At 33.8% G+C, this 25988-nt stretch overlaps 2 protein-coding genes across 3 annotated transcripts; both read left to right on the plus strand.

The window, feature by feature from the left end:
• The first annotated feature begins 1834 nt into the window (after positions 1–1834).
• Positions 1835–7958, plus strand: LOC122579656 (protein MID1-COMPLEMENTING ACTIVITY 1). Of its 2 annotated transcripts, none has more exons than XM_043751869.1 (8): positions 1835–2156; positions 2681–3274; positions 3956–4356; positions 4455–4567; positions 4679–4750; positions 5384–5490; positions 5972–6065; positions 7714–7958. In XM_043751869.1, exons 2-8 carry the CDS (start codon positions 2864–2866, stop codon positions 7764–7766), a joined length of 1251 nt encoding a protein of 416 aa, XP_043607804.1. In that variant the 5' UTR covers positions 1835–2156; positions 2681–2863; the 3' UTR covers positions 7767–7958. The 2 variants fall into 2 exon arrangements, with proteins under 2 accessions (XP_043607804.1, XP_043607805.1); XM_043751870.1 differs by having other exon boundaries at positions 1836–2156; positions 3959–4356.
• Positions 7959–16544: 8586 nt separating this feature from the next.
• Positions 16545–17838, plus strand: LOC122579961 (protein preY, mitochondrial). Its single transcript, XM_043752228.1, has 3 exons — positions 16545–16869; positions 16991–17045; positions 17559–17838. Exons 1-3 carry the CDS (start codon positions 16784–16786, stop codon positions 17634–17636), a joined length of 219 nt encoding a protein of 72 aa, XP_043608163.1. The 5' UTR covers positions 16545–16783; the 3' UTR covers positions 17637–17838.
• Positions 17839–25988: the final 8150 nt, after the last annotated feature.

Consider the following 25988-nt stretch of genomic DNA (forward strand, 5'->3'; position numbering starts at 1 on the left):
TAAGACATAGAAATGAGGCCTTTCGATAGGGGTTTTTATCACAAAATGGACGCTCATCAACGGACCAAGTTATTTATACATCCAAAATCTATAGAATTTTAGCGTTATACATTGATACTAATAATTTCTTGGGGTAAGCTTTAGCCCTTCCACATCCAATGTGGCTTCGCCACTATGATAAAATATCTTATGCGCATGTTGGATATGAGATACATTTGAGAGGTTTATGTGTGTTAATTATGCATGATTATGTAGATATGCATGTGATAAGTGGACTGTTATGTGATTGTTGGTGGCTTATACATTTAGACACTAAACTTTACTAAGTTGTCAAATCATGAAGTACTTTAATGAGCCTGATGTTGAAGTGTGAAATCATTGTATATTAAAGGGTGAATTTGTAAGATGTATGTCGGGCTACAAAACTTTCGGGCAAAGTCGCCCTCCGAAACGATGTTCAAGGTGACAAAGGGGCAGCGTCAGGTAGACAACGCCCCACTTGCCAAAATGCCAATGCTGAAAAAGTTAAAGGTTGTCAGAAAAGATAAAAAAAAGTGATCGTTTTTAATAAAAAAATGATATTTGGGCTCAGAATATGGGGGTTGGGAATTTCGAAAGTCAGAGACGCCATGGCTGCCAACCCGAAGGTTTACCCCGCCAAGATATGCCCTGGATCATCCGAGTCCCATTTTTACGAACATTTTGTATCATCATCGCCGATTCGTAACACTGATAAAACTGTTCAACGATATCATCATTGGCTAAATCTACTTTTACTGACTAACTATTGCTTCAATGGAATAAAATACAGTAACACTACCAAGGAAAAATCCGACAACTCTACCGCCTTAGTTAATACTACCAAGCTAATCACAAACATGCAATTAACGACAATGTAAAAAAATAAATATACATATATAAGCATAAGCAGCAACAACAGTTATGGGAAAAAAAAAAGGCTCGCTGGAAAACCGTATAAACCGGAAATCTCAAAAAGGAGTCACCGGCAAACCGAAGCAACACCACCAGAAACCCCAAAAAGGGGTCACCAAATTACATGCAGCCACGATTAAACCTGGAACCCCCAAAAAAGAGGTAATCGGAAAACCGATTAAACTAAGAACCCTAAAAAAGGGGTCGCTGGAAAATCGATTCAAAGTAGCCAAAGAGCCAATAATGTGTCAACTACACCTTCGCCAAAGTTAAACAATATTGTGGTCGTAAAAAAGTGAACGTTTCCAACCGGCAACCACCAGAAACCCCTAAAATGGGGTTTCCGATCTCACCGGAATAAGGGTGTTGTACGTTAGGAGCATCGAAAAGTTTTTCCGGCATGGATTCCGACAATAGAATGCAAGAAAACCATATGATTAGCCTCAAAACCGAAATCCCCCCCCCCCCCCCCCCACCCCACCACTAAAAAAATAATAATAATAGTAAAACAATTTAGGTTTCCGGTGATGAAATAGTTTTGGCACAAGAAAAAAAAAGGGTCACAAGGCACGTTCCCAACGTTTAAAAGGATCGACCGAATGTGGCCAGTATATATAGTCGATCCAACTTGCCAAAACTAGCCGATGCAAAAAACTTGACAAAGAGCCGAAGTTAGTCAAACCAACTTGCCGATAAAATAAGTCGACTACACCCTTGCCCTAATAAATTCAAATGATATTGTGATATATGACAAGAATTTCTTTTTAAAAGGTCTATAGCGTATACATGGCTTAAATTTGTACTCTTCACCAATACACAAATTGGAGACGGACATGAATATGCAAATATTACAAAATATGCACTCAAACACACACTCACACACTATCCCATATCGTACTACTTTGCTTCTCTGTCACAATTTCTCTTTCTCTCTCTCACTCTCAATTTCACACACAGACAAACGACACCGAAACCAACTTCCAAAGTGCTCTTCCCACTGCCTCTGCTGCTGCTTTACACAGATAATAATAATAATAAATATTTTTTCAACTACTTTTTTCCTCCCACAAAAACCCAAAATTTTTGTTTTACAAAATCTTAACATAATATTATTCGTAAATTTGTCTAGCAGCAAAAATACAATGCATGGGCAATGTACTTACTTCAATGCTCGCCGTACAACTTCTATCCCTGCTATTTCATCTTGAAACCCTACAACAAAGGTAAACAAATTTATACAGATTTCCCTTTTAATGTTTTCTTCAATTTCATCTCATATCAATTCGCATTCATGTCTGTGTTTGTTTGTCGGTGTATACAGTAGCAGATTACAATATATACACACTCACGCGCACACACATGTTATATGTTATATATATATATAAATGTATATACGATATGTATGAATTTTTTTGGTCTAATAATTGTAAAGGTCAACTTCAAGTGAATCTGATGAATTTTGTATTTTTTGAATTATTATTTATTTAATTGTTAATTAATTTTTTAATTGTTGATCTATTTGATTATTTTTAGAGACTTTCCTCACTTTCTTGTGATAGAAGACTTTTAGTCAACATTATATAGATATACATGTTGTATCTATATTTTTTACTATTTGTTTATCATTAAGTAAAAACTTTAACTTTTTTCAGACAAAGAATCTCAAATGAGATCTTGTTATGACTAAATTACTTTTCATTATTTAACTTTTACAGTTTAATACTTATTAGTTATATTGTTTTACCAGATTCTGTTGTTGTGGATCCATTTCAAATAGTTGAAACCAAGGGAACTGTCCATTTAGTATAGAATCTGTAAAAAGCAGTGAAATTACGACATTGGGTCGATTTGCGATGTATTGTGTCGATTTGATAAAGATAACAAGCTAAGAAATCGAGTGATTCGGGAGAGTTAATTTAGAGGGTGAAGAATGGCAGCGGCGTGGGATCATTTTGGAGATATTGCAAACGTCGCACAGCTAACAGGGCTAGACGCGGTGAAGCTTATCGGGTTGATTGTTAAGGCTGCTAGTACGGCCCGTATGCATAAGAAGAATTGCAAGGAATTTGCATTGCATTTGAAGTTGATTGGAAATCTTTTACAGACACTTAGGATTAGCGAGCTGAAAAAGTATCCGGAAACACGTGAACCTTTAGAACAGCTTGAGGAAGCATTGAGAAGGTCTTACATTTTGGTCAATAGTTGTCAAGATCGGAGTTACTTGTACTTACTTGCTATGGGATGGAACATTGTTTACCAGTTCAGGAGGGCACAAAATGAGATTGATCGTTACTTGAAGATTATTCCACTCATCAGTCTTGTGGACAATGCTCGAGTCCGGGTACAAATTTGATCTTCCTCTACACTCTACTGTACTTCCGTATTTAGATTTTATTGGTTTAAATTATTGTCAACAAGCCCTTTGTCGTAGTGGTGTTTGGGTGTCTCATCAACCAAAAGGCTGTGGGTTCACAAATGAGACAAATGTGTGTTAGTTGTTGTATGTGTCTCTTTGTCACTCAAAAAGAAATATAAAATGGTTGGCATAATTTCATTTTTCACTGCAGTGATAATATTAAGATTTTATAGAACTCTATTAATAATATTGTTTAGTTGTTAGTTTATTTAGGGAAAATTGTATAACAACCAATTTTGGTCCAATTTTTGTTGATGCATTACCAACTATCTTGTACTTGAACAAAACCATCGAAGTTGCATAGTTTTTGAATCATGGTAATTACCTGAGAAGATAACTAGTTTTCGATGCCACCTAAAAAAAGTCAACTAGGTCAAAAGTTAGCGTTTGTGAACGTTGGTTTTTGAACTTCATAGTTATGACTGCTATGCGATTCAAATTACCTTATATTAAAGTTTTGGAACGTTGGTTACCTTATTATGCAATTAGCCTATCGGCTTTCTATATAAATTATCTTCGTAAAATTCAGTCTGATAAGTCATTGTGAAGTTCATATCCTGTTAATTACTTTATTCTGTATATTTATGATGAAAATATTCTGTTAAGCAGGAAAGATTGGAATATATTGAGAGGGACCAGCGTGAATACACATTGGATGATGAAGACAGGAAAGTGCAAACTGTTATCATGAACCCTAACCCTTCACATACTGATACTGTTGTTTTGAAGAAATCTCTTTCGTGTAGCTACCCAAACTTACCTTTCAAGGAGGTTATCCAAAAGGAAAATGAAAAACTTCATTTGGAACTTCAACGATCACAATCTAATTTAGATGTAGGGGAATGTGAAGTAATTCAACATCTGATTGAGGTTACCCAAGTTGTTGCTTCAAAATCTCAACATGAACAAGATTCATCAAAGAAGGCTTCCAAGAAGACCGAGTCTCACTATACAGATGACAGCACCAATGAAGAAGTTCAATATGAGAAGGAACACTCAACTTCAAGGTCAGTATCTCCCATTACACGTTTACTTTGAATTTAGTTTGCAAGACACAACACCAATTATTAGTAGGAAATCTTATAGTGTATGCATGGCTGTGCAGAAGTACTGCTATGGTTTTGTATGAAGAACAAGATTTACCCTCAACTAAAACATCTTATGGACATGGAGAATGGCATTCAGATCTTCTTGGTTGCTGTTCAGAACCTAAGATGTGTATGTGCTGCAATAAACTTTCTGCAATCCAATTCGTTTACTCTGCAATAGGTGAACTTTTTTCATCTCTGTAGCAATATCCTCTAAATAGGTTTATTCCTTTTTGTGCAGGCTTAAAGACTTTCTTTTTTCCTTGTGGCACATTTTCAAAGATTGCAACTGTGGCAACAAACAGGCACATGAGTAAGAATTTTTGATGCATTTTAATAATATATCCCTTGCAGTCTTCTTATTTATCTGCTTTACTTTCATCTGTTACGACCTTCTATGCTAACAATATGGGTGTCATCAATGTATGCTGGTCATCGACATTTGAAAGCAACATTTCCAGTCAACTAATAATATCATGAGTTAGAATATATGATGCTAAATTGACGAGACCTTGACACCAAATAGCCAAGGAACATTTTTTTCCACTTCTATTTGATGTTTATGCAAACTGCCTTTTGGATGTAGCTGAATCTCAAGTATGCCCACTAAAGCAAATTTAAAGGCCTCACCGCCTCACCTTTTTTAGTAAACAAAATTGTTTTGGATGCTATGATAGAACTTGGCAGCCTCAACCACTAAGATATGCTTAGCTATCTACTAGAAAGGATTTTTATATGAATGCACATAATATTGAGCAAAACGGGCTTTTTGGGGGTCAAAAGTAACGAATCTCATGATTCAATGAATGACAACCTACCTTGTGATTTCAGATTGTGAGCTTATTGTTTTCTCATTTTGTGATTTCAGTTTAAACGTTTTGGTATTATCGTATCTTGGTGAGTTTTATTGACCGCTTGCATATAATTGTTGGTACATATTGAGCAGCTTCTGGAGAGGCCTGCAACGAGCTGATGGCTTATTCCCTAATATTATCCTGTTGTTGCTATACTTGTTGCATCAGGAGGAAGCTTCGAAAGACCTTCAACATCACGGTATCCCATCAATCACATATTCTATGCCTGATATTTGTTTTTCACTTACTTCCAATAAAAAATGGTATTCTAGAGGGAGTCAGGTGGCAATTTGAACTCCTTAGGTTATAAATGGATTTATTACTAATGGGTCAAATCGGTAAATGACTGAAAGTTTCCCATAGTTTATTCATATTATCAATCCACACCAACTCAGTATCTTATTGTAATATGTATGTAGTTCTGTTTCGTATCTAACATGTTAATAAAATATAAATAATATAGACATGTAAGTGTTTGTAAATCAACCCAAATGGTACTACGAATTACCTAAATTTTGACCCAAAGCTAGCGAATAGGAATCTTGTTTTATCTTCGAAGTTACTTTGTTGATTTTGTATTCCTTTCACTAGAAATCTTTCTTTTATAGAGCAGTCTTCGGTGTTGGTTCTTTGTGACTCCATAAAAATCCTACTAATGATCATCATCTTGGTTTTGACAGGGTGGTTGGTGCGATGATTTTCTCTCACATGTCATGTGCTGCTGTTGTGCCCTTGTGCAAGAACTACGGGAAGTCGAGATGCGTGGAATTCATGGTATGTCATATTTTTTTTAACTCAAGTGTTCCTCTCACATATGAAACTATATATCGTTCTTGCTATAGACTGTGTGCATGTACAACATTCACATTAATATGATCATCCACCCATCCATGGAAATCACACCATCTAACTCGACATGTTGCTTACCCCTATCCAATTGGAAATGGAAACACTCTTACCTCTGGTGTATCCATAAATGTGGCAAAATGGATGGGTCAAAATATAAGTCATTTTTACACAATTTGGGTTGGGTGACCCGAAATATTTTGTTCATAGCTTTTACGTTTGCATATAAATATTGCGTGTCAAATATGATGGCAAAACTCTATTATTATACTGGTAATTTAGTAATGAAATTTAATATATTATTCTTTTGAGTAAAGTGATTTAGAAGGTTGCAGGCATTCAAGTTAATACTTGAGGCTTTCAACAATTTTTTGAAAATGAGAAAATCTGACCAGCCACCAAACCTATTTAATGTGCGAGACTGGTCTCAAAAACTGGAACACTGAAAAAATGTTCATATATCACAAGAATTAGGTATGAGAATATGACCGGCCACCAAACCCATTCAAACATCTATTCCTTCACCTTTTACTTCAGTGATAACTGATAAGGCAATTTAAAGATTCTCTACCAATCTATAAAAGTTCCTAGTCTCCAGCACTTGGATTAAGTTCAGGATAATAATCTGAATGGTTTAATGGGTTGATCTGGGATCTTAACCGCTCTGTGCACAGGCAGTTAAACAGTTTTAATAGAACCGGATTCATATCTGACCGGTATGAGAATCTGACCGGCCACCAAACCCATTCAAACATCTATTCCTTCACCTTTTACTTCTGTGATAACTGATAAGGCAATTTAAAGATTCTCTACCAATCTATAAAAGTTCCTAGTCTCCAGCACTTGGATTAAGTTCGGGATAATAATCTGAATGGTTTAATGGGTTGATCTGGGATCTTAACCGCTCTGTGCACAGGCAGTTAAACAGTTTTAATAGAACCGGATTCATATCTGACCGGTATGAGAATCTGACCGGCCACCAAACCCATTCAAACATCTATTCCTTCACCTTTTACTTCTGTGATAACTGATAAGGCAATTTAAAGATTCTCTACCAATCTATAAAAGTTCCTAGTCTCCAGCACTTGGATTAAGTTCGGGATAATAATCTGAATGGTTTAATGGGTTGATCTGGGATCTTAACCGCTCTGTGCACAGGCGGTTAAACAGTTTTAATAGAACCGGATTCATATCTGGTTTGTGGGCCACTTGGCTTGACTTCTTGGTCCTATTTTCATAATAGTTGGCTTTTGACTGTTTGATCCAAAACCATTCGTTTTACAAATGCAATTTTCCTTTTTATCCATTTGACCCGATAAAGACAAAATTGTATTTATAAGTAAAGGTGTTGAGATTGACACCTCTAGGATATTTCATGGAAGTTGTAACACCTGTTCTTTGAACGAGTGTTCACATACAACACTTCAAGTGACAAAACGAAGAATATGTGAGTATGAAAATCAATCTGCATTGATATATCTAAATGCTACCAATGGATACCTTGGTATTATATATTGGTGCATTATGTCACGTGTAATTATTATGTGCTGACGTGGGATTAAAATCAAATTTGCAGGTCCCGAGAAGACAAAAATTAGCCCTCCAACCACCCAATGGATGGAATCCTAAAGTAAATCATATGAAATGATATAGATGTTCGAGGATGACTATAAGTTATATATGCTTTGTTGCCATTGTTAATATCTCTCGCATTGACATTGACTAACTTAGCTTTCTGTAAAGTTGTCTTGATAGAGTTGGCATTTGTATGACATACTGCTTGTTTTATCAAAATATATACCAGTATTTTGTTGGTCTCTACTTTCATGTAATCATGGCGATGTAGGATCAGCAAGATTTAGAATGCTTGGATGTATTAAATTAGGAGCCAAAACTTTCTTAATGACGACGAACAAATTCGATCTCCTATTGATGAACTTTGAAGCCGGGACATTATTTGACTATTTCTAAACAATTAGAATATTCGATGAAGAATTGGTGAACCGGATAACTCGTGCATATTCATTTGTTTATGATGATGTACCATTGCTAATCCTCCGAACCTTATGGATTAATCATACTAATGACAAGCTAAATCCCTTCGAATCTGTCAAAGGGCAGGTATCGGAGCCTAACACTAGATAAGACAGTCCATAAGCTCCGAAGGCTACACCTGTCCCACAGACAGAAAGTACAAAATAGAACGTGCACTAGTACGTACGTTTTGTACCTGTACCTTTGAGCCAGAAGTTGTTGCGTGTCTGTCCAACGATAACGGCTACTTGAAGGTGTTAGTGTTACCGTTAACCATCCAGTTTCTGAATCCTTCCTTTGATGTCTATAAATACCCCTCAAGGGATACACCTAAAACCCGAATGCATTACACACAAACACCCTCATACCTCACACTTAGTATCATCTTCACACCATTAGGGAACCACCAACAAGTATAGAAACATCTATTTACATCCTATTAATCACTTATTTACACCTTTAATTTAAGAGTAACTTTATCCTTAAACAGTTTAGTAACAGTCAGCGAAAAACTAAAGAATATGAATAAGAATTCATAGTCGCTACTCGCCTAGCTAAACAAATGTAAATTAACATTGTTCTTCATTTACATTTGTGAACTTTCGGTAAGTCAATCATTTACATATGTTCATATGCTTGTTTGTTTAAATCTAAACGTGAACTTTTGGTAAGGCAATCATTTACATTTGCTTGTATGTTTGTTAGGCACGAACAAGAAAGTACATTAATCTATTAATGGGTTAGACTAAGTCATCAAAAATAAAATATACTTCTTCAGATTATTTGTTTGTAATAATGTATGCGTTTTTTCAGAGTAAATTACACGGATGGTACCTAAAATATATTCCAAATTACTTTTTTGATACAAACTTTTAAATTTCTACTCGGACCATACCTAAACTTGCATTCTTCCACACTGATCATACCTAGAGTTCCACTTTTTCACTCGGACTACACCTATCACTAACGGCCGTCTATTTGGCTGTTAAGTCAAGCCACGTGCCGTGCATGTGAGATATCACGTAAGTTCATGTATACTTCAGGTATCATCCATGTAATTTATCGTAAAAATAATTATTAAGAATTTTAAAGTTTTCTTTATATTAACTTTTTTTTTATTTTCATTTATTAAGTTGGATAGATATATTTATTATGAACAAATGTTATTTTTTCATTTTTCAATGAAAGTTTTTTTTTTCATTTTTAGAATGACATTCTATCACACGTATACTCGTAAATTAAATACATGTTTGGATGAAAATTAATACTCTCGAGAAAACCCCTACAGTTTTCATTATTATTATTATATTATTATTATTATTATTATTATTATTATTATTATTATTATTATTATTATTATTATTACAAACATGCATCTAAACTTTTTTATTATTAATTTGTTATTATTATTATTATCATTATTTATTACTTAGATGATACAAAGGTGAGAATATTGAGAATGTTTTAATTTTTTTTTACAACTTATTTGTAAGATTTTTTGATTTTATATTTTTCATTTTTACAACTTATTGTATCTTTTTAATGATAATTTATTCAAAAAATAATACAAAAATATAAAAATATATATATAGTTTTCTCACGAAATATCATATCTACCCAACTTAGTAAATGAATATAAATAAAACTTTAATTTTTTTAATAATTATTTTTAGAATAAATTACACAGATTATACCTGAATATACATGAAATTACGTATTTGATACCTCACGTGCACGACACGTGACTTGACTTAATGACTAAATAGACGGCCGTTAGTAATAGGTATGGTCCAAGTGGAAAAGTGAAACTTTGAGTATGATCAGTGTGAAAATGTGAAAGTTTAGGTATGGTCAGGTGAAAATTCGAAAGTTTGTATCAAAAGAGTAATTTGAGGTATACTATAAGTATCATCCGTATAATTTACTTTTGTTTATTTATGTCATTGTGCAGTTGCGCAATTAATAATTGTGTTGTTAATTGTAACTATTAAGTTGGAAATAGTAATCAAATTCTAGTAAAAGTCATGTAATATCGTATACAAATATCGGGAATATTTCTAAACTCAAACTACAATGAAAGTATTACGTTTAAAAACGAGTACTTGAAATGCATTACATTCTTATAACATTAATCGTTTAGATCTTCATGATTATATTCAGCTAAACTTAAACGGAGAAACATCAAGTCAGCAGCAAGTTTGGCTTGGTTTGTATATAATGGATTTTGAAAACTAAATTTTTTTTTGGAAACCAGAAAATCGGTCAAACACACTAGGATTTGAAACTTAACATAGTGTGTTTATAGCTGACCTCCACCATTATCACAAGCACCATTGTCGGAAATTGTGATACGGTATGGATGAAACCCTTAATCGATGGTTGTGCCGTGCAGGGGGGCTTCACCCTTCTTGGTCGCTGATCTCGAGGCATTCATAAAGGGGTTAGAACTGGATGCATATGAGAATGTTGTAAATTTGATGTGCGGTGATCCAAGTGATAGTGTGGTGGCTTGGTACGGTACGAGCACTGCTCTTACTATCATGGCGTCGCCGGAGACGATGGTGGTGGTGGGCAACTATAAACACATTGTGTTAAATTTCAAATCATAGTGTGTTTGGCCTGTTTTTTGATATTCATACAAGGTTTAATTTTTAAATGACTATTTCACTGTAAATAACTAGCATTGTAGACATTGGTGACGACGACGGTGGTTTAGTGGTGTCGGTGACGGGTGGTGATGACATCGACAATTGGTGTCGAGTGGTGTAAGTAAAGTTGATGTAATAGCGATAGTAATAATATTTTATAAGATAATGACTTAGAGTGTAAATTAACAAGATAAGAGTTTAAAGTGTAAATTAATTCTTAAGGGCAAATTTGATAATCTTTCCTTTCCATATCGGTTGTTTATTAAGGGTACATTAGTATTTTTCCATCTAACCATTTTCAAACACTTTTTAAAAATAAGGGGGTTAATAGTTATTATAAAGGAGTATAGATACGTATTCAGTTTTTTGTATTTTTTTAATGGCTTATTGGGTAGGATTGTCATTGAAAAGCCTAATATCCATCCCCCCCCCCCCCCCCCCCCCCCCCCTATTTTTGGCTTATAAGTTTATCACAAATGATAATTGACAAATAAGTGTAACACCGAATAAGTTTAAAACCCAGAATTAAGCCAAAATCAATGTTCATCTAAACCTAGATAAGCTCATATAACCTTGGCCAGACATCCCCTTAACAACCACGATATATCTATGAAAATCCATATGAGACGATGTGGTGTTTGGGTTCTCTGAGTTGGATTTTTCATGTTAAAAAAAACAATTCAATTAAATAAGAAACAAATTAATTCCGGTTTAAACCAAAATATTATGAGGTTATTTTGTAGATTAATATCTATATTTAGCTTTAAAATGCCTTAATGATTCAAATTTTGAAATTTATGAATGGAAATTCTTTTATCGGGAATGACGTGATATTTGTGATTTCTTACGTATTCGTAATATATATATTTTTTTATCTTAAAGAATATTTACACTAACCAATTTACATCAGTTATTTTTACATGAATCACATACATAACTACTACAGTAGTTGCCGCCACCGTTTCGCGCATATGCACATGTACGTATCCCTTTAATAACATTAAATGAAAATTCATAAATAGTTATTAGTAAAGGCGTCTGGTGACCCAACCACTATTCTGGTAACCTGACCAGACTTATTGCAGTGACCCTCGCTGCAAAAAACGTCTTCGTACATACCCGTACACTGTGGACCATGTACGGGTATTTCTATATATGTAAACTCGCGTAGTGTCATTTTTATACAATATTTCGCATTCGTTTCAGGCTTTCGTTTCATCATCAGGTATGTTTATATATATATATATATATATATGTTCATGTTTATTAGATTTTCTATATATATATAGTAGATGTATATATGTATGTTTTATTTAATTTTTCATACCGTTTTTGCTTTCAAGTATATATATATGTTTAAATATAGTAAGTATATATATATACTAGTTATAATACTCATACGATGTACGAATTGTTTAAATATATGTTTAAATATAGAAGTATAGTTATTGGTTATCAAATATATTAGCCGTATTAAACTTAGAGGTTTTAAAATGATGATATGTTAAAATTTTTAAAGATGTTAGTGTAGACAAATTACTACATCAAGTTGTAAGGAATATATCCTCATATATAGATATGTTTATTAAATTTTTCATACTGTTTATGTATATGTATATATATTAATGTTCAAACAAGGTTCGTTTGTAATCTTGTTTCGAATATAAGTAAGTTATAAACTTATAGAGTAATTGATAGCTACTTCATTTTCAAGACAGTACCGTCCTTCTATAATTAAACATAAACTAAAAAAATTAGATATATATGTTTGTAAAAAGGATTGGGAATTTAAAACTATGTATGCCCGATAACCATTCTGGTATGACAACTTTCTGTCATTTTCAAATCTGTATCCCACTTTTATAAAAATTTAAGCATTGAACTTTTCATACTGTTTATGTATATGTATATATATTTCAGATGGATTTTGAAAGCATATGGGGCGAAATGGGTGCGGAAGGTTTTGAGCTTCACTTAGAAAAACCTGATGAAGAATTTGAGATAACAGAGGCGGCCCTTCATTTTGATTACAACGCTAGGGTTTTCCACACCGATCAAGTATCGTTGTTAACTTTTAAAATCACTTACTTTCCCTCTTAATATAAAGAATACTTGAATTAAAAGAAATCACTTTACTTTTTATACCAAATATCATTAAACAATTTATATTTTAGTACTATTTAATTTGTGTTTCGTTGTTAAATTTATTGCATATGTAAAATGTTAGATATTTATAAGTATACAATTTAATGATAATTTAAAAAAAATTAATTTAGGTGTTCGATTCACACGAAAAACTGTTCAACTGGGCCAAAAGCACAACATTGCAGCTTGGTTATGTTTTAATCAAACGAAGAACAAATTCCAACTTAGCTGGTGTAAAAAATAAAGTGACGATAGTCTGTAATCTTTCTGGGAAAATGGATGATAGGATAAGCGAACTCGTTAAAAGACACTTAAATGTCAGTGCCCCTTTAGATTAATCGGTCGTTTGACTGATAATGGTTGGAGGGTAACTGTTATGGACGACACACATAATCACTATCTACCTGAGAATCTGGAGGGTTACGCGTACGCAAGAAGGTTGACTCAAAATGAGAGATCATTTCTGGAAAATGAATATCATCGCGGTACTACGCCCTGCAAGATGTTAAAGCTATTGAAAGAAAGATTTCCAGGAAATTTGACCCGCAGCGAAGACATTTACAATTTCCAAAAAGCTATGCGGAAGAAGGCGGCCGAAAAACATGGGAACACTCCAATGCAGGTTTATTATATCAAATTTACATATCTTTTTATTTATTTACTATGATAGAGTATCTACGAACGCCATATTTTTCAACCGACACAGGTTATGTTCAGTTTGCTTAAGGAGCATAATTACGTGTATTATCATACAACAAACAGTGTATCTGGTCGGTTGGAGAATCTGTTTTTTATACATCTGACATCATTTAAGTTGTGGCATGCATTTCCTTATGTTATCCAAATAGACGCCACGTACAAAACCAATTTGTACAACATGCCGTTGGTCGAGATCGTCGGTGTCACTCCAACAAACAGGACCTTCAACATATCATATGCGTTTATCATAAGCGAACAAGAGCATAATTATAGATGGGTGTTGGAATGTTTGAAGTCAACCGTAGGTAAAGGGTTTGCTGTGCGCGTGGTACTCACGGACAGAGATCTGACGCTAATGAAAGCATGCAAAACCGTTATGCCGGAAGCATAGCATTTACTGTGTAGAGTGCACATATGGAGGAACATAGACAAATTTCGCATGCCATCATTAAAAGGGGAAGGGAAATGGGGTTTTACGGATGGTGGAAAAGACTTTGCGAGTCCCGCACACTAGAAGTACACCAATTTGAACCTCGTCTGCAGTCCCTATCGACACATAACTTGAATCCCTTCTTCATAGGATCCTCGGGGTCAAGAATCTGAATGAAGTGGTCCAATTTGAACCTCGTCTGCAATTTATAAAAGTAATAGTTAGCGAAATTAAAAATTTATACAAACATCAAAGAAGAAAATAAAAATTATAATTATTTTATGTTTAATGTCGGGATGATAAACTCCTTTCTTTCGGCAGGCACATGGTCCCAACAGTCGTAGGTCTGAGGGATGTGGCGGACCAGTGTGCCAATGAGGCTCTTGTACATGCTATAGTTCTCGCCGATCGCCTGCCACGTGTTTAGATTGTGGGTGTCAAAGTCTATCGACAGACGACCTCTTTTGGCGAACTCGGCCTCGAGATTTAAGTTCTGACAGGGCCCCCTCCTCTTTCCCTTTCTTGGGGCTACCGAAAATTAAAAAAAAAAAATTAGTAAAAATATATTAAATTAAAATATGAACTATAAACAACCATTTTCCTTACCGCCGTTGCCTTTGCAGCCCATGTTATCCTCCACCATGGTTTACGCGGGTCTTCATTAACACCATCACCGCCATGGTAAGTAGCCATTTATACTGCAAAATACAAATCATATTATACATTCTTTGCAAAATACAAATCATATAACAAAATTATCACATATTTTATTCAACGTAACAAAATGAAGGTTTAAGAAAAGATCCAAAATTTTCACATATAACAAAATTTTCACATATACATATAACAAAATGATTAAGGTTAAAAAAGATCCAAAATTATCTAATATTTTATTCAATGTAACTTATTTTTTTTATTACTTTTATATATATTTTTTCAATTATATTTTTTGTATATACTTTTTATGCAAACGTTTATTTAACTTTATAACTTATTTTTTTTATTACTTTTATATATATCTTCTTAACTTTATAATAATTTTTAGAACTTCGTTTATATAATATATATTGACTTTTATACTTTTAATTTTATTTTTATTTTTTTTACTTATATATTTACTTGTGTTTTATACTAATATAGTTTACTTATATGTTTTTTGTACGTAATGTTTAATATTCTTTTTATACTAATATACTTTACTTATATCTATGTTTTTATATTAACTTTTTAACTAAATTTTTTATACGTCATATTTTTTAACTTAATTTTTATATATAGTTTTATCTATATTTTTGTTGAACTAATTTTTTATACGTCTTAAGTAGTTTATTTTAATCAATTTTTTTACATAATCTTGGCTATTTAGTTCTATACATATATTTTTAACTAACTAAGTTTTTTAAACGTCATATTTATTAACTTAATTTTTATATATAATTTTATCTATATTTTTGTTAAACTAATTTTTTATACGTTTTAAGTAGTTTTTTTTAATCAATTTTTTTACAAAATCTTGGCTATTTAGTTCGATACATATATTTTTAACATAATCTTAGCTTAATCAATTTTTTAACAAATTTTATTCTACATTATTTTTCATCTAACAATATATTCTAACAAAACACTAAAACACCTAACACTAATCACTAAATATTCTAATAAATATTCTAACAAATCACTAACAAAACAAATTAGTGGGCTCTTAACAAATCACTAAACATTGTAATACAAATCACTAAATTATCAACAAGACTAAACTAACAATACTAACAAACCTATTAAAATCCTAAAGTAATCTAATAATCCTAACAAAACTAATATGTATACAAAAACTAAACTAACATACCAATATAATCAATTAACTATCAAAAACACATATAATAACAATCAAAAAGCGGAAAATACATACCAGAATTTGAGATGGCCAGAAAATTTGGGGGAGGACGACCGGAAAATCAAACGGCGGCCGGATGTTGGGGGAGGAAAGCCGGAAAATCAAACGGCGGCCGGGAAATATTGGGCCCCTAAAAGTCCAGATGTCGCTGCTAATACTACTTCGCTGTAAAAGGGGACCGACGGTGGTGGCTGGTGGGGGTGATGATCCCGAAACTTCGTGGTGGCCGGATTGTTACAACAAGGGGACTGGATTGTTAAAATAGGAGGTGTTTTGGTGGTGTTGTGATGGCCGGATTCTTAGTAGCCGGAGTGGAGGGGGTGGATGCGTTTTGCCTTTTGAAATCTTAGATGAAAATGATGGAATGGATCGGTGGACCGCTTTTATTCCGAAAACAGGTCCCAGTTCACTTATTGCAGTGACCCTCGCTGCAATATGTGCATTTACATCGGTCAAACCAATAAAGGCGTTGGTAATGGAAAGCTGAGGTGGCTAGGGTTTTTGCACCGACCCTTGCTGCAAAGAGTAGGCGGTCAAAACACTGATACGGGGCGTAGTAATGTTGTTGCAGAGATACACTTACACCAACTTTATGTTAAATAGCCAGGAGAAGATATAGCAAAAACCCAAACCATAAACCAATTCACTAAATCATTTCGAGTTCAATCCAAATTCCAAACCAAACACCGATTTCATAATTCAGTTTGGTTTGGTTTTTAGATTACGGTTTGGATCTAAAGATTACATAGAACGAATAAATAAATAAGTTTGTGCCAAGCAGTATAAGTGTAAGGAAATGGTGAGAGGAAGCAGGGTAATAGGTCAGATAAGCAAAACGCTATCGGAATTTATCGTATGTCCTCTTTCTAAACAACCCTTGAGGTATGTATTCTCATCATCCTTTATTCATTCCATTTATTCATTTTTATTACTGTATGTTATTTGTTAAGCCTTATAATGATTTCTGATATATATTTCTATACTGTATAATATTATTGATTAGGATTTGTGAAAAGTCTAATTCCCTGATTAGTGATACAATCGGTGTTTCTTTTCCGGTCAGTTCTTCTCTCACTTTCATTCATTCTTTCCCTCATTGTGTTTGTGTATATAATCGGGTGTAGTAAATGGATCGGGTTAATGAAAGTATATGTGTTCTCTTTTGTAAGAAATCGATCTCGGTCTTTGTTTGAGTAATTCTTGAATTTAATGAGTTTGAGAGCGAATGCGACCTCAAAATGTTTACTAAGCAACTTTATTTTGAATGTTGGAACTCAAATTACAATTTGAATTATAATCGGATAAACTAGGATGTGTATGTGAGATTAGTTGATTGCTAATTTGAAAATAAGGTAAACATGTTTCAAACTCAAATCGAGCTTGTTTTCGTGGAACTTGTAAAATATAAATTTTGGATACATATAAAGACTATTTACAGTGGATGCATTTGAGGGGGATATATTGAGGATCAAACTGATCTGTGTGAAAGTACGTACACATTTGCTCGGTTTGGAGTGGAAATCTTAAGAATCCAAATAGTTATAATTATCATTTTAATCTCTGTTTGTCAGATAATAGACGGGATTCCATGTCTTGTGCCAAAGGACGGCCAAATCATTGACACAGATGACACAAAAAGGGATCATTAAGCGGGATTGAGCTCATAGCATCAGGGTAGAACCAAACAACTGTACACAAGACTTAATTAAGGGTTTTCAATTGTTTGTGATTTGAATGTATGTCTTTTTCCTTCTTAGTTTCATGTTGTCAACGAATGAATGGATTGCATTATCATTCTGTATGGCATTTTGTTTATAACACAATGGGGAAAAGAAAGGTTAATACGGAAAACTTACTGCCCAAAATGTACTAAAAAAATTTGATAACAAAAGGATGGATCTTTTTGCCTGTTCTCAAGAGGTGTTTGATAAAAGAGACTCTAAGTGGAAATCACTTCAGATCCGTTAATTGAATTCTGAAGTGATCTTTCGTATATTGATTTCCACCAATTTGGAGGAAATATTGAATTTGTTAACAAAGATTTCTCCGTTTTTTTAATATGAGAAATTTTCGACCCTTAGAGAAGGGTAGGGTGGTCAAGAAAAGGGTGAACCGGCCACAGGAAAAAGAAAAAAAAACTTAGTTAGGTCCTTTACGTAGGGATGGACAAAATTAACGAAATACCGAAATCGAAGAGTTACTAGTACCGGTACCGAATATCGGTTCCGATAGGGATTCGGTATCGGTTTTAAAGATTTGGTGAAATCGCTTTCGGTTCCAATCGGTCGGTACCGGTTTTGTATCGGGAAACTGATTATTAGTACCGATTTCTAGTTTTTCATGTTTTTTTTGCAACTATTTTATGTTTTGCTGCAAGTTTTCATGTTTTTGTTCAACTATTTCGCCAACCTGAAGTCCTGAAGCTAAGGTGCACCTGGTATACCACCTATCAATGATAAAGCCAACCAGTGCTGCTTTTATTTTGAGTTTTAGGAAGTAGCCGTATTAGCAGGCTTAGTTCTTTTCTTTAGTTTCAGTTCATATTTTTATCTTCAATTAACAAACTCTGATTTGTATCGAGTTACCATCCCGAATTGGGTTTCATGTTAGTGATATTGTTGTAGCGTGCTTTAATCTAACCTGGATTCTATTAGACTCCTTTTGATGAAAGTAGATACGATGTTTTTTTTTTGACAAGGGAAATTGTCTTTAGAAACTTAAACCCTTTGCCAAGTTTAAATATCAGTGGATAGTTTATAAAAAAATCTTGAATACTGGTCTAGTTGAAAGATTATATTGTTAATTATATAGGTGATTTTTCGATTTAAACTTATCCAATGTTTCAGGATATAATACGAATTTTTTCTTTGGCAAATTCGGTACCAAATAAGTATAGGACCGAATACCTCAGTACTGGTTCTGGGAGTTAAGTATGGTATTTGGGGTAAAGGGTTTTGGGGGTTTTCAATTTCGGTACTTTTCGATATCGGTATGGTACCAATATGGCCATACGGGTACTATCTAGTTATACTGAGTAGCCCGTTTACCCGTTACTCGTGGTTATTTCGTGAACTCCTTGTAATTGTTGGTGGGCTGTTGCTCCTAATCCATCTCCTTGTAGCACATCATTGTTTATTACTCTTATTTTTGTTCATCGGATTTGTCTCGATTGCTACTCAATTAAAGAATATTATTATGTTTCACTTGAAAACTCATCTCTTGCAAATCAAGTTTTTGTAGTTCTACTTTCAATTATCAAATCAATAGTAAATTCAATTTTAAATATTTAGCGAGTGAATATGTAGTGAGCTATATTTGTGAGATATTCTTCACTACAAAAGTACAAATTATAAACTTCATTCTAGTAAGGGTGAAATGTGGTGTGGAAATGATAATGGTTAGGATTTCATTTGTGTTCTTAAATGTCAAGAACATCTTAGAGTATAACTAGCGATGTGACCTGCGCGTTGCTGCAGGAGTTTGGTAGGATATGAGCATTAACAATTATAGGAAAAGAACTAAGTTATATATACAACAAAAGAGCAAGTTTACAATCCGTACTATCTATTACATGACGTTACATTAGCGCAAAAGAGAGTTATGTTGGCATATGTACATTACAATGCGTAACACCTATTACAGTAAACTGGTGTTAAAGTTGCATTGTAGCAAAAGATGAGTTACTGTTCAAAAAGGGGTTGTCATTTGCTAGTGACTTCCAAGTTTGTGGTGAAGGATTTTATGCTTTTACTTTCTTGCATGATCCTTCTTTAGTTGCTGTAGAAATGCAATTGGTTACTGCATGTTTTGTGATGATAACTAATAATAAATGAAACGTCTTAGGCGGAGATAATTTTTTGTACCTGGAGAGTCTTGAGTTGGCCTTTTCCTGGAGAGCATTTTTGGGTCGGAAGTGATAGGGGTAATCTGTGGCGGTTTTTCGGCTCTGTTAACTGAAATAGATCCTTTTCTTAAGGTCAGGTGGAACAGGTATGGTATTCCTTTTATGTTTAGGATCTCTTTAGGCAGGGTTTTTGGATCAAAGTGGTTGTGTTTGACGACCATGTCTTCACACGTTATGTTTATCATTCCAGACATCGCCTCATTGAAGAAAACAGCTTTTGTGCTTGTGGTGGAATCAGAGATGATTGTGTTTACGGTATACCTGTAATAAACACCAGGTTATCTGTTGAAACTTTTTACATAAAGGATTTGAATGGAGTGTAAGGGGTGGTTGACTTACGCGAACTTAAATCCCTCTTTTTCCGTATGATCTTCGCATGAATAATAGTGTCGATCGGTTTCTTGTAGGTATGCCTTTCCATTGCATTTGTTGCAGTGCACATAGAACCATGGGCGATTAAATTCAAAATCTGTTACGGTGGCCTGACATATGGCTTGATGTTGCTGTAATGTAGTTAAGCGGTTAGGATAGTTATATTTGACTTTCGTGCAGACAAAAGGATTAAAGGTGGTGGATGATACCGTTTTGTCTTCGTGGCCTTTTGAAAGCAATGCATCAAGTGTGATTGTTGGATTTGAGTTTTGGTTAATTTCGCTAAATCTGTTGACAACAAATGTATGTGTTAAAGGCTAGTGAATGAAAATCTATCGATACTGAAGTACGTGGGCATTACCTGTTGATGTAGGAGGGCAGGTTTGGCGGAGGAGGGTTTATGGCGGCAGTTGTGGCGGATGTTGATTCAAGTTGTAATGCACCTACAGTGTAGTAAGAAGGCATTTAAATTAGGAATGTTAAGTAATGTAAAAATACCTAATAAAAGTCAGATACAGTGCTTTAAAGTTAAACACTAAGACAAAAGGAGTATCATTGTATTCGGTTACAATTGTTGATGTCACTGCCAAGATGTTTCCAATTGCATTCATGTTGATTACTTCGTTCATTTTGTCCGTCCAAAGTGTTATCTCGATCAAATTGTTGCTGTTAAATGTGCAAGGTATGTGATGTCAGTGATAAAGTTTTGAGTCTGTACATTGAATATACCATTTGTTAGCTTCTAGATTTACCTTATGTCTACTATTGTTACTTTTCTTAAGTTCCTTTCCTTCCTTGTGACGATTCCTGAGATTCTTTCGATGCGGCCAATGTAATCTATGACACAGTACAGTTAGAGATAGGGGTACAAATTTATTAGTAATTTAGTTGTAGTATTTACTTGTTAAGAGTTTGTGATTGTGAACGCGGTCTTTTAGTAACTCATAGGTTGTGAATTTGTAGTAATGATTAGGGATGCGTAGGTCTTCAATGGGGTGAATAGTGGTTGTTTCTCCTAATTTGATGGTTGCCTCATGGTCGACAACTTGCATGTAGTTTCTTGCCTCTATTGATAGATAGTTTGATATAGCGTAGCAAGAGTTGATCTTAAGAATGGAGTCGAAGTACCCGTGATTTGTAGATTTTCCGGAAGCTTCAATAGCTTCGCCCTGTAACATGAATACATGTTAGTTTTTTATCCTTGTAACACAGATACATTGTTTATTATGCACTTTACATGGGCATCTACTAAGAGATAGCACATATCTTCTTTTTTGTTGTGCGGTGTCCATTTTTTTAATATTCGTACACGAAGTTCACCGCCAGGTTCGCAAGCTTTAATTTCGGAAATGCGTCTGACTGACATTGATCTACAAAGATAAAAAACAAAGTTAATCTGACACTTTGGTAAGTTGTTAATGTGCATGTAGATACATGTAGATGATATTGCTTACTTATGATACATTATAGTTTTTAGAGGTTAATAAGAGTTGATTTCTTTTATGAAGTCAAAGTATACGATGTTTTTGGTTTCGTTTGCCTTGTCTTTTTCTTGTGGAATAATCAATAGCTTTAGTGACGAAGGACTGGTGGCACGTGATAAAGCTACATATAATTGTCCATGACTAAAGATCGGTTGTGGTAAGTAAATTCCTATTTTATTTAAGGATTGCCCTTGGCTTTTGTTTATAGTCATTGCGTAACACAACTTAATCGGGAATTGTTTTCTTTTTAATGCAAAGGGCAACTCTTTGTCACTGTGGGTTAATGTTATGCGGGGGATGTAAACACGGTGACCGATAGTTGTGTCTGTCATTATTCGCGCCTCAATAACTCTGGGAAGTAATTGTGTTAGTATTAGTCGAGTTCCGTTGCATAGGCCTTCTGTTTGGTTTAAGTTTCGCAGTAACATGATGGGTGTGTTAATCTTCAGTTGTAGGTGATGTGGTGGTAGTCCGTTGAAGTTAAGAAGGTTTAGGTATTCAGTAGGATAAAGAATTTCGGTGTCTCCATGGTCTCCAGTGTGAGGCACTATTGTGTCTGTACTGAGGTAACTTTTGGCTGTTCCGGGATTGATCTCAAGCACTTTGATGTTGATCTCGTCTCCTGTTTCGTTCTTGGGGCAAACTATTGCCTTTGCACATAAGCTGTTAATTGATGGATTTTGTAAAGTATCTGCATCATATATGAAGTGAATATGAGAAGAAGATGATTTGTGTAAGTAAAGTATATGAGCAGGAGATGTGTGTAGATATTTCCATCTTAAAAAGTGGTAAAAGATGCAAGATAAGTTGTACACGTGATGGTGGTACATAGGTACTATATAATGGTAGACGTTTATGGATACTTCCACCATAGATAGTGGTAAAAGATGCAAGATAAGTTATACATCTAAGTGATAAAAGATGCAAGATAAGTTGTATAGGTAATACAATGTACGTCAGGCATAATAGGTGGTACATAGTAAGTTACTTTTTAGAAGATATATAATCTGAGATTTGGGTAAATCTTGATGTGTTGAGAGTTATTGTTCCTAGTGGTTAGGATATGATATTATTAAGTGCCAAGATAGTGTATTCAGATTCTTGACCGGTCTTGGAGACGATAGAGTTATAAACTCTCGATTAATGAATCGGGAAGTGAAGTAAGACAAATTCATTAAATTTGTACCAACCACTATCGAAATGTCTCATTTTGAGGAGTATTACCTTTAAATTGCTATTTATTTCAAGTTCGAAAAAAAAGTATAGCTATCAACTTATTCAAGGTTTCCACATACAAGATTCAAATGTTTTAAGTATAAAGTTTTTTTTTTTTGAAAAAAACGTTAAAAATTTGCTATAATCTATTTATCACACTATACAACACATGTACTCTTTTTACAAAATGAGACAAAAACTTTATTATAGTTTTAGCCGTCTAACCTGGAAATTTTATAAAAATAGTTACTCCCAGGCTCCCAGCCGGCCAAAATGAGACAAACACTTTAAATAGAGAAAATGTCACAAATGGTCCTTATGGTTTGTCACATTCGCATTTTGCTCCCTGTGCTTTTTTTTCGTTGCAACTGGTCCCTGTCTTTTTCATTTTCGTTGCCAGAAGCCCTTGACACTAACTTCTGTTAAATTTGGTCATTAAAACCCTTCACGTGCAAACCATACGAGGGTATAATCGTCCGTTAATACGAAAAAGGGGCAAGGACCGGTTGCAACTAAAAACCTCATACCCAAGATCTGTTATCATCTTCCAAGCCAACATATATACAAAGATTTATGGGTTTTTCAGTTCGAAAACCATTTGCCAAAAGCAATACATAATCAGATTCCATTATTATAATGATGATTCTCTACAACAATTTATAATCTATATATATATATATATATTAAGGAGCTTTTGAGATCGAAAAGGCACGTTACCCACCGCCTTCTGATTTCCCGGCCAACCACCGTCACACACCTCTGCTACTAACAACGTCGTCCTCCCCTGCCGGAAACAACAACCGTCGCCCTCCCCTAACGGAAACAACCACCGCCACCTACTCAGTCAAAAATAGTCAGTCCACCACAACATGGAAACACCGCCACCCATTACTGGAAGCCACAGACGAAACAAATCTCCACCGCCAATAACCGGAAGCCACAGCCGGAAACAATTATGGAGTTAGTAATTTGATTTGGTCAGGTGGTTGGTAATTCATCTTTTAAGAATTGCATATATGATAAGGTTCTTGTGGTGATGATTTGTTTTCTTCTTGTTGATATTGATTTTTTATTTTTATTTGATATGGTAAAATGAAAACTTAATAATAGAAGTAGAAAGGGGATATTTGTGGTATGTATATTAGGATGGGAAAAATATCTATATTTATATATAGAACTAGAAAGATCTTGATTTGTTATTAGGATTTAATTAGTAAAGATGGATTTATTTGGATGAAGATGAATATGTATATGGTGATGGTTATGTTTTTGTAGCAGGATGAATTGATGAAAGAACAGAGAAAAACAAAGTAAAAAATTGAAACAAATCATATTTGGACTTTGAGGGTGGAAAAGACTTAAGTGCCCTCACATGAAGGTCACGTGTGGGGCTTAACGACCAAAATTAACAGAAGTTAGTGTCAGGAGCTTCTGGCAACGAAAACGAAAAAGACAGGGACCCGTTGCAACGAAAAAAAAGCACAGGGAGCAAAATGCAAATGTGACAAACCATAAGGACCGAGGGGAGACCCTCACGTCCGGTTCGGAGGGCGGGGATATCCCGACCCTACTATCATTATGCCTTTGCAATGTTACTTGGTTTAACTTTATTTGTGACCTTACATTTTCTAATACGAGTATAATCCTAGTCTGGCTTTGTCCTTTTAAACTGACCGTAAAAACTAAGCTGAATTTCACCTATCAGTTTAGTCTTTTATTCTTGATTGTTTGTGATCAAGTGTAGATCTTCAATCTTAATGCAGCTTGAAAGGATCATCTTTTAAAATTAAAACATAAAATATTCAGGCTGAGTTAGTTTGAACTGGTGTAAGCTGACTCGAATTAAGAATCAAAAACTTAAGTAATTTTGCTGGGGAATGATATATCTAAATCACATTTTAACCATCTACAACAATTATATATATTTTACAGCACAATATACAATTGTATAATATATTGTTGTAGATGGATAAAAATTAATAAATATATCCCTTTCCATTTTTGTTTTGTTTGTCAATCACCAAATCTAGTTAGTATCGGCTGTCTTCAATAAATGATATTATTATTTGATTATTTTACATTAAAATAGAAGTATTTTCAAAAGTGTCATAATTTGAGACCTATCACTTATTTTCACAAACAATAGGAATACATAAATAAATTATTATTATTATTATTTTTTTATAAATTTGATATAAGTATATTAAATTGGATATTATTTTTAAAAAATATAATATTATTCAAACATTAATATCACAAATGAAGTGTTTATCATCATCTTAATGCATTAAAAATTTCAAAATCACAACTTTTAATTGGTATATTTATACTATATCCAATAAAGCAAATGGTAAGACCTATTTTTTTTTGAAAAATTTTAAAATAACACAAATAGGACAAGTAATTTAATATTATATAAAATAAATCAATTAATTTACACCCTGAAAAGTATAGATTTTATTTAACAGTTAAATTTAAAATTGAAGTCTTTTTTTACATCATCATTAGTGATCTTTGGCTGAAAAAACCGGACATTGTTATCCTTAGTTTTATCTTTTAAGTAGAAATTACTATGTAATTTCACACATTGTGTTGATAGATTTCTTGTGTATTGGAAATGCATTTGTACCTACTCAACATGCATTCGTATTAAACGATACAATCTGTTGTTTTTGCAATATAAGTATTAGACTTTTTTTTTTTACGATATTAAATATATATTTCATTAAATAAAAAGAAAATGTTAGTAAAATAGTAGTGGTACACGAAATTATATTAATTATTTAATGAGGAAAAGGTGAAAACTATTTGAATTGAAAAAAGCACGAGAACCTTTAAATTATAATTTCAAGTTCATATGTTAATTGATTCGTTCACATATTAATAAGTTAAAAGTAAGGAACTCCCAATGCCGTCTTTCACGGGTTTTGGGTCCCAATACCGTCTTCGACGGTGTATGGGGGAGGTTGATATGTAGAGAGGTTGCTTCCAGGTTCTACCATAGGTAGACAAGGACCTCCAGCCTT

This window comes from Erigeron canadensis, chromosome 8 (assembly GCF_010389155.1).
Source record: "Erigeron canadensis isolate Cc75 chromosome 8, C_canadensis_v1, whole genome shotgun sequence".
NCBI classification, from domain to species: Eukaryota; Viridiplantae; Streptophyta; class Magnoliopsida; order Asterales; family Asteraceae; genus Erigeron; species Erigeron canadensis.

What these genes read in the sequence shown, in the direction of transcription:
- LOC122579656 (XM_043751869.1), top strand. Translation starts at nt 2,864, where the DNA reads ATGGCAGCGGCGTGGGATCATTTTGGAGATATTGCAAACGTCGCACAG. An exon ending in AAGGAACACTCAACTTCAAG is followed by an intron (nt 4,357 to 4,454) that starts GTCAGTATCTCC and finishes ATGGCTGTGCAG; the next exon opens with AAGTACTGCTATGGTTTTGT. An exon ending in CTGTTCAGAACCTAAGATGT is followed by an intron (nt 4,568 to 4,678) that starts GTATGTGCTGCA and finishes CTTTTTGTGCAG; the next exon opens with GCTTAAAGACTTTCTTTTTT.
- LOC122579961 (XM_043752228.1), top strand. Translation starts at nt 16,784, where the DNA reads ATGGTGAGAGGAAGCAGGGTAATAGGTCAGATAAGCAAAACGCTATCG. An exon ending in CTTTCTAAACAACCCTTGAG is followed by an intron (nt 16,870 to 16,990) that starts GTATGTATTCTC and finishes ATTATTGATTAG; the next exon opens with GATTTGTGAAAAGTCTAATT. An exon ending in CAATCGGTGTTTCTTTTCCG is followed by an intron (nt 17,046 to 17,558) that starts GTCAGTTCTTCT and finishes TCTGTTTGTCAG; the next exon opens with ATAATAGACGGGATTCCATG.